Source organism: Barbatula barbatula (genome assembly GCF_947034865.1).
Source record: "Barbatula barbatula genome assembly, chromosome: 25".
NCBI classification, from domain to species: Eukaryota; Metazoa; Chordata; class Actinopteri; order Cypriniformes; family Nemacheilidae; genus Barbatula; species Barbatula barbatula.
The window spans coordinates 14,209,610-14,222,680 of NC_136788.1; the positions used below are offsets into that span (position 1 = coordinate 14,209,610).

General features: G+C 40.4%; 1 protein-coding gene across 1 annotated transcript; it reads left to right on the forward strand.

Moving 5' to 3' along the window:
* Positions 1-8,605: 8,605 nt before the first annotated feature.
* lrrc4ca (leucine rich repeat containing 4C-a) lies at positions 8,606-10,549 on the forward strand (the record flags this gene model as incomplete). Its single annotated transcript, XM_079449502.1, has 1 exon — positions 8,606-10,549. The coding sequence occupies one exon, from the start codon at positions 8,606-8,608 to the stop codon at positions 10,547-10,549; it is 1,944 nt and encodes a 647-aa protein (XP_079305628.1).
* Between the last annotated feature and the right edge of the window lie 2,522 nt (positions 10,550-13,071).

The window sequence follows — 13,071 nt, forward strand, 5'->3', positions numbered from 1 at the left end:
TTTCGCCCTGCCATGGGCGTGCCTTTCTGGGAGAATTGCCCAATAAACGTTATATGATCCCTGTTACGAAACAGGGATCCAGACTTATAAAAAACTTTCCGAAACAAGTTGGAGTGCTGGGGAGTGTATCTTGCTCAGAAATGCTACGTCATATGTCCAACTACTCGTTTTTAACAAGTTGACCATGTTAAGCACGAGAAGCCAGCACGTTTAACAGTGTAAAGAAGTCAGAATGCATGAAATAGCATGTTACCCCATCTATAAGTTTGCATTGTTGTAGGAGTAGCGAGTAAAATAAAGCATGAGCATACCAAACAGCACATACATTACATGATCACAGGAGCAAAAAGCATTTGACTTTGCGGTGTCACTAAGTACCGCCCTGGTTAAGCGCTCTATTGCATCACAAGACTTGACCTGTACCTGTATGCGCTTGCATGCGGTTGCTGTCCTTGGTGCTGAACGGAGGCGTCTGTTAAAGGAACAGCCATTCTGTACAGATGACTCAACCTCACCAGAGGAACATCAGAGGAAGTCAGTTCTTTCTTTGTAAACAACCCTCTTTTCAAGGCTGTATAATTAAATTCACACTTAAAGATACACAACAAGAGAGCGAAGGCACTGGCAGTAAGACATAAGGCTTACAATAGTCATTCAAGGGATAGTTCTGAAAAAAAAAGAAATTCTGTCATCATTTACTCGCCCAAATGTCATTTCAAACCTACATGACTTTTTCTTCTGCAAAACAAAAAATAAGATGTTTTAATGAATGTTGGTAACAAAAAAATTTGCCGACCATTTACTTCCGATGCACGGACACATAACCACTGGGACATTTTACAAAAGATATTTTGTTGTGTTCCACAAAATAAACAGTCATATACAGTTTTCGAAATACATTAGGGTGATTTAATGATGACAGATTTTTGGTGGGTTGGGAGGTGAACCTTTAAATCAACCCAACCAACATTGAATTCTGGTTTACCTTTCATGTTGTAGTGCACGTATAGAGTTTGCTTTTTTGGCAGACCCATTTTTGTTAGTTCATTTCTTTTACTGCCAACTTTTCACCGCTTTAACCTTGCTAAACACACATGTAAACACTTTGTGCCTACTCAGCAAGTACCATTGCACACACACACAGTATATAATGGAACTCTCTAAACATTGATTATAACAGCAGACCCTCCATTTTTTAAGCAGTGCCCTCCCACCTCACCGACCACCCCCTCCCTTCCTCCAGGCAGACCGGATCAATACAGCATCGGTGTGTCAGACATTCTGCATAATTACAATGATAAACAAGTCATGTGTGTATGTGTTACGAGATTATCTTTGTGCCATGTTTGTTCGTGTTAGCTGTTCTTATTCCGTATATGTGCATATTAATATGGTGCCCTTTCGGATGGAAACTGAGATGGGGAGCACGTATTGGATTCTGTATCCCACAATGCAATGCGTTTGACTCGACCTTTCATTGTGACCACAGTTGGCAATTTACCTGATTTCTAAATTAATCATTAAATTGTTTACTTTTTAAAGCATGTTGCTTGTTTCATTCTGCTTAATTTTAAGGTCTGAGAAGATTTTTGGACCTTGCTCACCATGCCTTTGTTTGGCCATATAACTATGTGGGAGAGTTCACGCTCACACGAGTTTCAGAGCCACTGGTCCGAAGCGCATTCTGGGTGTGACAGCAGAGTACGAAGAGACCAATCGAAATTTGCACGGCTCATTTGGCTACAGAATGTGCCGCCTCAGGCCAGGCCTTGCACCACGCAGCCCTCGTCCTCTGACTGGACCGTGGAAATAATGTAGGCTCAATTGTTTGGTAAATGCGCTGCCCTGCGGTTGCATCAGTGAGCCTCCTATGGTTAACTGAACACATCTATTCCCAGCTCAGCATCCCCATGCAGGTCACGGGGTCAGGGGTGACATAAGAACGTGTCTTATCTATAAATACAGAAATTTTATTTATTTTCGTTGACTGGCAAAAAGATTGAAGTCCAGCACAAGTTATGTCATAAGAAGTGAATAGTATATTTATTTAGAATGAATAAATATTAAAAAATATCCTGGAGCAAATAAATCCCTTGACTTAAAAATGTATTAACATATCACGTTTTTTTTAGGTAGAACCTTTGAATTAAGTTTATTTTTCTTACCCCAGTAGCAATATATTTTATTTATATATTTTTTTAAACATATTTTAAGAATCAAACAGAATTTAGTAAGGATTATAGTTTAAACAGTATTTGCCAATGGGGTAGGAAAAATATTACATATTTTTTCTGTTGTAACAGTTTTTACTTTTAAAGGGGATGTGCAATGGTGTTTTATGCATTCTGCTGACTTCTTGACAATGTTATGCATGCTTGACACTGTCAACTTGTCAAAAGAACGGGTTGGACATACGACGTAGTATTCCTCGACACACTCCCTCAGCATTCGTACAGGTTTCAGAATTTTTTTTTCAATCATGAAAATCCATTTCATAACAACTTTTTTAGTCCCTTATGGGACAATTCCCCTGGAAAAGCACGCCCACGGCAAGGCGAAAGAAATAGCCCCTGCCCACCTGTCAATCGATGACCAATAGCAAGACCCGCTTACCATCAAGATTGTCTGCGCCTCGTCAAGATTAGCTGTGCTGTGGGCCTGCAGCTGCAGCTCCTTACTCTTGCGATAGTGAGGGAAGTTGAGGTGTGTTTGGTTGTTCTCGGCCATTTAGTGAAGCACACGTCTTATGTTTTCGGAAATAATCATACTAATGTATCAAACCAGAGAGTCTACCGATATGGTGCAAAACTATTCTGTAAGTACTCAAGATTAACATGAGATGTGCAGAAACTGTCAGAGTTATGGCCACTTTAAATACATTTATATTGTTTTTATGGATGATTTGATATTTTCACTGGAAACAAGACAGAATATCCAAATGTTGCAATAAGTGCGTGTACCAGACTTCATGATGAGATTAATGCACTCTTAAACTAATTTAATACATGGACAAAATCAATCCCTAAATTAACCTATTCTGGGTTGTTTATTGTTTAACACAACAATAGTTTTTTCCATCAAACATGAAAACTGAAATGTCCTTTAGCCTTTTCTGTTCATCATCTGCAAAAAAGGCCTCCAGAAATGTCTCTTCAAAATCCGTCAGCCACTGACAGTAAAGGCCATGTGGCATTCCGGCCGTATCCGTTTATTTAATGTATTTCAATCATCGGTCATTGATTTACTTCACTGGAGAGAATACATTTCTATAAAAGCTTGAGAGAGAAAATAAAAACCCAATGAGATTTTTGCATATGAATATAAATGGAGAAACTGCCAGGGGCACAAAGCTTTGTGAGTTTGTTGGACTGGCAGACAGAAGATTGCTTCTATTATTGACACTTTAATCAAGTCTAGTGGAGAAATGCTCTCAGTGCGTCTTATTATGAATGCATTAACAATGCAACACTCTAGTGGCACAAATAGGCTCGCTCAGTGTGAGGTGTAAAATACATTTGGATTCTAAATTCACAACGTTAAACTGGGTAATGCAAAATTTTCTCTTAATTAGCCAAAATGTTGGGCAAAGTCGTATTGAAATTGTTGCTAACCAAGCTGCAATACAATCTAGGCACTAAGTTAGTAGTCTTTTAAACTATGAATGTAAATCATATAACAACAGCTTTAAATACCATCAATTAAAAGATTTAAAGATCGAGTATAAAGCTGCCATGCATTTTTAGTTCTTTACACTGTTAAACTTGCTGGCTTCTCATGCTTAACATGGTCAACTTGTTAAAAAACTAGCTGGATGTATGATGTATGTATATCTGTACTTGATACACTCCCCCAACCCTCCAACAACGGAGAGTCTTCTCTGTGTCTTCACAGGGATCCTATTCCTTTCATTGTGCAATTCTCCAAGAAAGCACGGCAAAGTGAAAGACAGAAAGAGCCCGCCAACCGACGAGCGAGACCCGCTTACCATCAAGATTATCTGCACTGCGCTGCAGCTCGTAACTTTTGTGATGGTGAAGTTTGCGTGTGTCTGTTTGTTGTAAAATTATAAAAAATTTCCCCAACTTCAGTCCCACCATGAATCTCATCCATTATCCAGCACCGGTTACTCCCCAACACTGCAATCATGGAAGTGTGTTGATAAAGACAGATCTAGAAAGAGAAGTGAAACGTATCTATTCGTGTCTCTGACAGAAGACGTTGCTGAGATATGTTAAGTACAGTGTCTTTCTGTATTGAATTATACATGAGATTCGTGTCAGGCTGAAGAGCGCTTTATTTCACGTCAACAAAATGATGTTGGTGGAGCTCCGACATGTCCTTTGGCACTTCTGTACCAGATAATTAATAAAAATCCAAAGAGAAAGACGTAAAAAGAAAGATTTAGTGACGATCGAGACAGTGAGGACAGTTTTGTTACAATTTGTCCCTGTCATGCATGCCTGCTGAAGGCGCCTCCTCGCAGGGGGTTGGCATGGCAACCAAGGACAGGAAGTAAATCAGTGCCAGCTGAAAAGTGGTCGCCAAGGAGACGCAGAGCAGAAACTTTGCGGTGCCCATTGACAGCTAGGAGAAAAGGGGCGGGGCGGGGAAGTGATGTAATCGCAGAAATGCAAATTTGAAGACGGTATGGGAAACAGAATCAATTTGCATTAATAGTGCAGCTTCTGAAAGGAGGTTTGGAGTGCAGAATACACCAGATGGTCACTTTTTACTCTGAAAGTGCAGAACTACGTTGCAATCGAAGACATCCAGAACGTGAAACAAATCAATTGAATGATCAGATTTGCAGTACGAGTTGTAAATGGTAAAAAGGCTTCTGCATGGTCACCTGTAGACATGTTGTGTTGATTTTAAAGTCATAGCTCAGACATGCATGTCATAGGTGACATGTCATAGATGGTGAAAGTTTGAAAATGAGATAAAATGACTGATTGATAGGAATGTTGTTGAAACTTGACCTTCCAATCCGATTGGTTGATAGGAATGTCATTCTAGGAGCATCAGTGATGTTGATCTAATAGCAGTCAATTCCAACAAGTTGTTATGGGCTCTCAATGACCTCTGGGCTCTGGGAATAAGCGTCACCTTCCACCCCATTAGTAATGATTTTGGTTCTATGTGGGGTTTTTTGTAGCTTGACAATTACGATCACCATCCTCTTATTTCTCATCCTCGTGTTGCACGGATGAAAAATCCTATGAGTTTGAAAAGACATGTGGGTGAATAAATGATGACAGTGGAGCTAAATGAACACATGGTGGTTTCATTGTTTTGTTTTTCATTGTTCATCAGAAAAAGTGACACACTGTACGGCTAAAAGACGCCGCCCCTAATTTTTATCATGGCAGTTTTTCAATGACTTCACCGCTAATGTTGTTGCCCTCATTATGGTGGATTGCTAGTGTTTTATTCCCCATTTGTTAGTCACTATAAAAGCATCTGTTGTCTGAATACGTGTGTACTGTACAGTATGTGTTTGTATGGTGGAGATTCTAGTTGGAAAGTCATCATCTGGCAATTCTGTTGCTGTTTAATAAATATGCATTTTAGGATCTTGAAGGAATAGTTCACAAAATTATACATATGTACTTACTTTCCTGTCATTTTAAACCTGTATGACTACTATCTATTCTTTTGCAATATACAAAATAAGATATTTTGAAGAATGTCGGTAACCAAACAACGACCGGACCCATTGACTTGCATTGTTTTTGTGTCCATACAATTGAAGTCACTAGGTACCGCCAATGTTCGGTTACCAACATTCTTCAAAATATCTTCTTTGGTGTTCTGCAGAACAAAGAAACTCATACAGCTTTGAAATTACAAAAGGGTTAGTGAGTGATGACCGAATTTTAGTTTTTGGGTGAACTTTATTTTTAAAGAATCTATGCAGTTTCATGTATTACTTTAAACATCCCGTTTGGGAAAATTATATAAAATGCTCTCCGAGGCCTGTCAGACCGTTTTTACCCTCAGCTTTCTCCGTGGGCGCCATTCTACCACTTTCCCTGCCAGTGGATCTCCACCTGGCACCACCGCGGGGGTCTGGACTTGTACTGTGCTAACAGACACAGGCTGCTTTTGTTTCAGCAATGCCAAAACCCATTTCCTCGCCGCAGCCTTCAGTTGCGACCGTCTGACGGGGCCCACATACTTTGTTCCGTATCATTTACAAAATATGGGCGCGTGGATATGGATGTGGTTATTTTTTTTCATATAGTGAAAACTCTTGAAAGAGACAGAGTTCTGCATTGGAGATGCAGAACGCAGTTGCTTTTTACTGATTTGGTATTTCATCCTATTTTTTGTAGTACTAGGTTTGATATCTTCCTCGCTGCAGAGTTTACAGGATTACAATGTCCCGAGGAAGAGCTTTTCACTTGGTGATGTTGGTCTTTTTGGAAGGCTTGTTGCATAGAAAATTAGTTGACTTGTACTCAGGGCTGCGGAACTAGGAATTCTGGGATTAGACTGATTTAGACATGTGGGCCTGCAGAATAATGGAAACCTCAAAGAAATGTCGGGCAGGGCTTTATTTGCACTTTTTTACTGTTTGATTGCATGGTCACTTTAAGGTGTTTTCTAAAATTATCGTAACGAGACTGATCAACGATGAAAACAGCAAGACACCAATAAAATATATATAAAAAACAGTTATTTACCCATAATCTATACAGTTTATAATCAGAATTGTTTACAGTTTCTAGTGTATTATTTTATATATAAATTAATTTTCTTAAAGGTGCAATATATAACTCTTCCTCGATATCACCATATCTGTTAAAACATTAAAATACAGGTTACTTTAGATCTCTATATGTGTCAAATGACGTCAAATCAGACAAATTAATTATATTTTTCATTTGGAAAACCTCACATCAGATTTCAGAACCAGATCCATTTTATAAAGCTTTCTCAGCATGTACATTTGTACCAACCATGTTCAGTCCAGCAAGTTTCGGTTCTGTGTGCTGTTGCACGCACATGGTCGTAACATTCGAAGGCTACCGCCATTGCCGCGGGTAGCGTGGTGATTCTAAAGTCCATCACCTGTTCATCCGACTGTAGATGAACGGCCCCGTGGAGATCTTTCTTTTATAGGAACCAATTCACAGTCTTGTAAACCGATGGCCGAACTATCATAGTTTATTGATGCTATCCAGCATGCCTATGAATTTTGCTCCAGCAGCCTGTGGCCTACAAATAAATGAAACATGGCTTAGGGCCTTCATCTTTGTGGTTGAGAAATGTAAAATAATGTTGTGTTTTGCATGCTTTGGGGTTTTTAATTGGTATGACATAGTTTTCTTACATACTTGTCCAAATAGGTTACCGGTTATCTTTAGAGGTTTTCAGTGAGTGCAGTATCTCTGTCATCTAGGCTTTAGCATTCATCTATCTTTTGTTAGGACAGTGAAATCTATGGCCTGTGTGTCTTTTGCAAGTATGTTATTTTCTTCTAACAGCTGAATACAGTAAATGCAGCATGGCTTCTGACATTTGGTTCTCTTGTGCAGAACTGTGTGATTGCCATAATTGTTCTCACCTCGCTCTGCTCACCACGTGATGAGAAGCACATAAGCTATTCATGACCGCTCTGTACAGAAAACCACACAGATGTCATTGTTTCATTGGCTTCCACTTAGTTTTTAGTGTTTCCATCGCCTGATCCTCTGATGTACCTCACATCCTGCTAAAGCACCCATTGCCTGCTTTATCCTCTCTTACGGGGACAGAAGTTTAAAAATGTTTTCATTTCATAATCTTATTTTTATGTTTATCATTTTTTTTCATCTAATTCCCTTCCCACACCGAATCCAATTTTGCCTGGCTCATTGTCTTTGAGGTGGCGTGATTTCTGCAAAGCTTGTTTTTCTGTTTCCTCCCTCTCGACTGCTAGATTGCGTTCTGCAATTTTATTAGCGCAAAATCGAATCAGGAAAGATAAACCGGACCCCACGCTTCACCGAAACCAGCAGGGATGCTCCGGAGTCTTGTTTTAAATATTGGTGCAGTTAAAGCTTTTATCTTTCCTCGTAATTGTTCATTTACAAAAGATATGCATTAGAATTATCTCGGCATGAAATTCATTTCAATTCATTAAAATGTGCATATCATCTGCGGGTTGTTCTCTTCAAGATCTGCTTATTTCATGTTTAGCGGTCCTGTGCAACTTGAGCAGCAGCCCGAAAGACTTCAGGCAGCGTTTATAGTGGTTTGGCAAGGAAGGAATTGATTGTTATGGCAGTCGGTATTAGGTTAAGATCAGCACCCTGCAGAGAGGAGGAAAAAAGTGAGAGAAAGTGAGAAGTGGTGTAAACAGTTTTACAGCGTGTTTAGCGTTATTGCTAAGTGATGATGTCATAGCCACAGGGAAGAACATCCATGTACAGTACAGCAATACAAAGCCTATCTGTCTGCTAGTTCAGTTCCAATGGGCTGTAGGGACTTGTGTAATTAGAGGTGATAGAACATAGGTTGTTATATCTGGTGATCTAAACCTTACGTTTTGTTTCTCTTTTTTCAGTTTGGCCTAACAGAACACGTCCCAAAGAGTGGAGAACCTGTCAGCGAATTATGAATGATAAACAAGATGACCTCCTCCCTGACGCAGCAGACGATGAGAGGTCCTAGGTGGAACCGGGCCGTGTCCGACCCATTGTTTGTGCTGTTGCTGGCCCTGCAGCTTCTGGTGGTGGCCGGCCTGGTGCGAGCGCAGACCTGCCCTTCCGTCTGCTCTTGTAGCAACCAGTTCAGCAAGGTCATCTGTACCCGCCGTGGCCTTCGAGATGTTCCCGATGGTATTTCCACTAACACAAGGTACTTGAACCTTCAAGAAAACCTCATTCAGGTGATCAAGGTTGACAGCTTCAAGCATCTGCGACACTTGGAGATATTGCAGCTCAGCAAAAACCATATCCGCAACATTGAAATCGGAGCCTTCAATGGCTTGGCCAACCTCAACACGCTGGAGCTGTTTGATAATCGGCTGACCACAATCCCTAATGGGGCTTTTGAGTACCTTTCCAAACTCAAGGAGCTTTGGTTGAGGAATAACCCTATTGAAAGTATACCCTCCTACGCATTCAATCGTGTAACCTCACTGCGAAGGCTGGACTTGGGTGAGCTGAAAAGGCTCTCGTATATCTCCGAAGGTGCTTTCGAAGGCCTCAGCAACCTGCGATATCTAAACCTGGGTATGTGCAACTTGAAAGAGATTCCCAACCTTATTCCCCTAGCCCGGTTAGATGAGTTGGAGATGTCAGGAAACCAGCTCTCCATAATCAGGCCAGGATCCTTTAAAGGCCTCGTTCACCTACAGAAACTATGGATGATGCATGCTCAGATCCAGACGATTGAGAGAAACGCCTTTGATGACCTTCAGTCCCTCGTAGAGCTCAATTTGGCCCACAATAACCTCACCCTTTTGCCCCATGACCTCTTCACACCGCTACATCATCTGGAGAGGGTACACTTACACCACAACCCCTGGAACTGCAACTGTGACATCCTGTGGCTTAGTTGGTGGCTAAAAGAAATGGTGCCGGCCAACACCAGTTGCTGCGCTCGCTGTGCTTCGCCCACCAGCCACAAGGGGCGCTACATTGGGGAACTGGACCAGAACTATTTCCATTGTTATGCACCTGTGATCGTGGAGCCCCCAGCCGATCTGAACGTGACCGAGGGTATGGCAGCAGAATTGAAATGTCGAGCAAATTCTTTGACCTCAGTCAGCTGGATCACACCCAACGGGTCCATCATGACGCATGGGGCGTACAAGATCCGCATTTCTGTGCTAAATAATGGGACGTTAAACTTCACCAATGTTACCATGCAGGACACGGGGACATACACGTGTATGGTGAGCAACGCCGCAGGCAACACGACAGCCTCAGCGATACTCAACGTGTCCTCAACAGAAAACAGTGGCGTCAGTTATTTCACTACAGTTACAGTCGAGACCACGGAATCGTCACACGAGGAAGGCCACCCGACGGTGCAGCAGAGAGGAGGCACCACCCCCTCATCCGGAATTTGGGAGACCTCACCAACTTCTTTCACCACCACCACCACTACAGCACGGACTCCGCTGTCCACCAAGGCCACCGATAAAACATACACCATCCCCGTCACAGCCCCGAGCGACGGTTCCCTCCACACCCTGGATGAGGTGATGAAGACCACCAAGATCATCATCGGCTGCTTCGTGGCCATCACGCTGATGGCGGCCGTCATGCTGATCATATTTTATAAAATGCGGAAACAACACCACCAGCAGAACCACCATGCACCAACACGAACCATCGAGATTATCAATGTAGACGAAGACTGTGTAACCGGAGGACCTACCATGGAGGGTCACCTGACCCTCCCTCCACTTGAGCATGAGCATCTGAATCATTACAATGCCTACAAGACTGCGTACAACCACGCCTCCACCATCAATTCTATACATAGCTCCGCCCATGAACCTTTGCTAATTCGGGCCAGTTCAAAAGACAATGTACAAGAGACCCAGATCTAAACTGATTTTCGTAATGGGAATAAAAATAAAAGAGCTCCAATGTAAACTTTAAAATAACACGGTGCGTGACTTATGGATTTTGAAAATTGTTTGAACGAAGACACGACAAACCGATGCAAGACGTGCAAGAGGAATCTTGGTAGATAACCAATAGACATTGAGTGAGTGTATGTCAACAGTTTCAAAAGTGTCTTTACATAACAGAAGTTATTTATTTAAGGAAAAAACACTATTGTGGTTTAATCGAGAAAAGATGTAATCTGCAATTATTATATGTTTTTTAAACGTTGTTTTAAGGGTTGTTGGTTTACTAATCCCTGTTACAGTCCACTGATCTATATGTGAGGACCCATTTATGTCATTTGCAGCTAATTTAAAATCGCTCCATAGCTTAGCTGTCTGACCTGTTAGGCATCAATACTTTTGCAGTCTAAGATTATACAACTTTTAATTCCAAACCCAATAATTGGATGTTAAGTGAACATCTATATTGATCAGAAATAATAATATTGATCTGAAACCGCCCTTTAACTTTCATCCAACCATTTCATCATTAACCCTAATTCAACCATATTATTGGCTAATTTAATGTAGATTTGGCTTCTTCACTCTAAAATTTGGAACAAGGTGCCCTGCCTACATGTGTCCACATTTAAAATTAATATGTGAGGTGCATATCATTGTCTGTATTTCAATTTCACAGCAGATTTTAGGTTTTGCTTAAATTAAGATATAATTCTCAAAAGATTCATATATTTATATTTCCAAACCGAAGCTTCACTCATGTTGTAAAGGTGCTACATGATGCCATAGAGGATCTACGCACCTTTATTTGAGTAAAAACATGGTATAAGCATTGAAATGGCTTGTTCATTATTTCAATTGCAATCTGTTTTTGGTCTGTTTTGTTTTCCATATTTTTCTTCCATGTTTTGTTTCCTTCATTTTGCACAGTCCATCTCCTCAGGCACAATTCTTTTTAAACTTTTAAACACACTTTCGCTCCCAAGTCACATTCAATCACTTTTATTTATTTTCCGCGCAGACGGAGAACGATACATCCATCTTCAGCTTACACATGCAGTAGTCAAGAAGCCTTTGGCTGCGGGCGGAATGACTTGACGTTATGAATTAATTTACGAAATCAAAATGGCCTGAGACGGTCACTATAGAAACCAGTGACCTTGGACAGGGAGGGTGTAGCCAACAGACATTGGCTTGACACTTTCAATGCATTCAGAGTCAAATTAGAGAGCAGGTCTGGGCGAAAGAGCCAGGGCGGATTCATTTGAAGTGTATCATTTAGTCCATAAAGCAATTTAGAGGGCTATAGGTAATTTGAATTGAACCAATACACCGGTGACATTTTCATTCAGATTGGTAGCGTTTCATCTAGCCGTTATTAATTCAAAGCGCACATAATCCTCACATAAAGACATTCTTGCGTTTCTGGAACATGCAATTGCAATGCAGATTTGATACCAGCTTTTCATATCATGCTTTGATGGCACACCACATGCACTTTGGTTTTCAAGATCTGTTGCAGTTATGCTCCATAGGCTTTGCAATATGAAATCATCACAAGAAACTTATTGAGTGCACCTCCTGCCCAAGCAAAGGCCATCTGGTACATTGTCTCATCTAGACATCAAAGCAAGCAAAAAAAGACTGTTGTTCATCTGAATATGCTGCTCTAATGAATTTTAATTCATCATTTTGTTTTTCACATTTAATTTTGTTTATTCACTGAAATTGATGTCAATCCAAGCAAATTCATTACAGGTAAAATGGTTCTCATAGACACTGCAGTTTAGCACAAAAGTAAACCAGGTCATTGGGTTGAATGTTATTTTTGTTGTGTTTAATTTAATTTGTTGGTTGGTTGATTTGGATCACTGTCCTGAAATTATGAGTAACGGAAAGACGTTTGTCCTTTCAGTATATCATAATATGTTTATTTTTGTCACCGTTTTTTGATTTTACAGCTTTTTGTGAGTTTTTTAGGTAAAACCCATCTGTTTTTCGTTTTGGTTTAGGAGGAACAAGATACTTTGGGCTCCGTTCCACTTAAGCTCTTTCTTTTCGTCTCTGAGGGGGAATGCTGTTCTAGTGGTAGATTTCTATAAAAATACATTTTGAAAATAAAACAAAAAATCAAAACAAAAACTTTTTAAAGTTTAATTTTACATGTGCCAACCTGTTCTAAAAGATTTAAAAAAGTGAGAAAGAGAGAGGGACATGCTGTACAAGATGGCTGAATTGATTTTCATGTAAACATAATTTCATGACCTTTAAAAACAGATGGAGATCGATTATAGAAATCAGAGTTTGTAGTTCATACACAAGATAAGGTTACAAATAAACTATCATTGTCTTTTCGCTGCCGTCTCCTTGCTCTCCTTTCCAAGCTCTGTGTTGCTTTTGTGTGTTTTTGAGGAAATGTATTTACATGCATGAAGATGAATTAAAATAACGTTCTTTCAATCATCCACAGCGCACAAACGTAAAAAACATGTAATGGT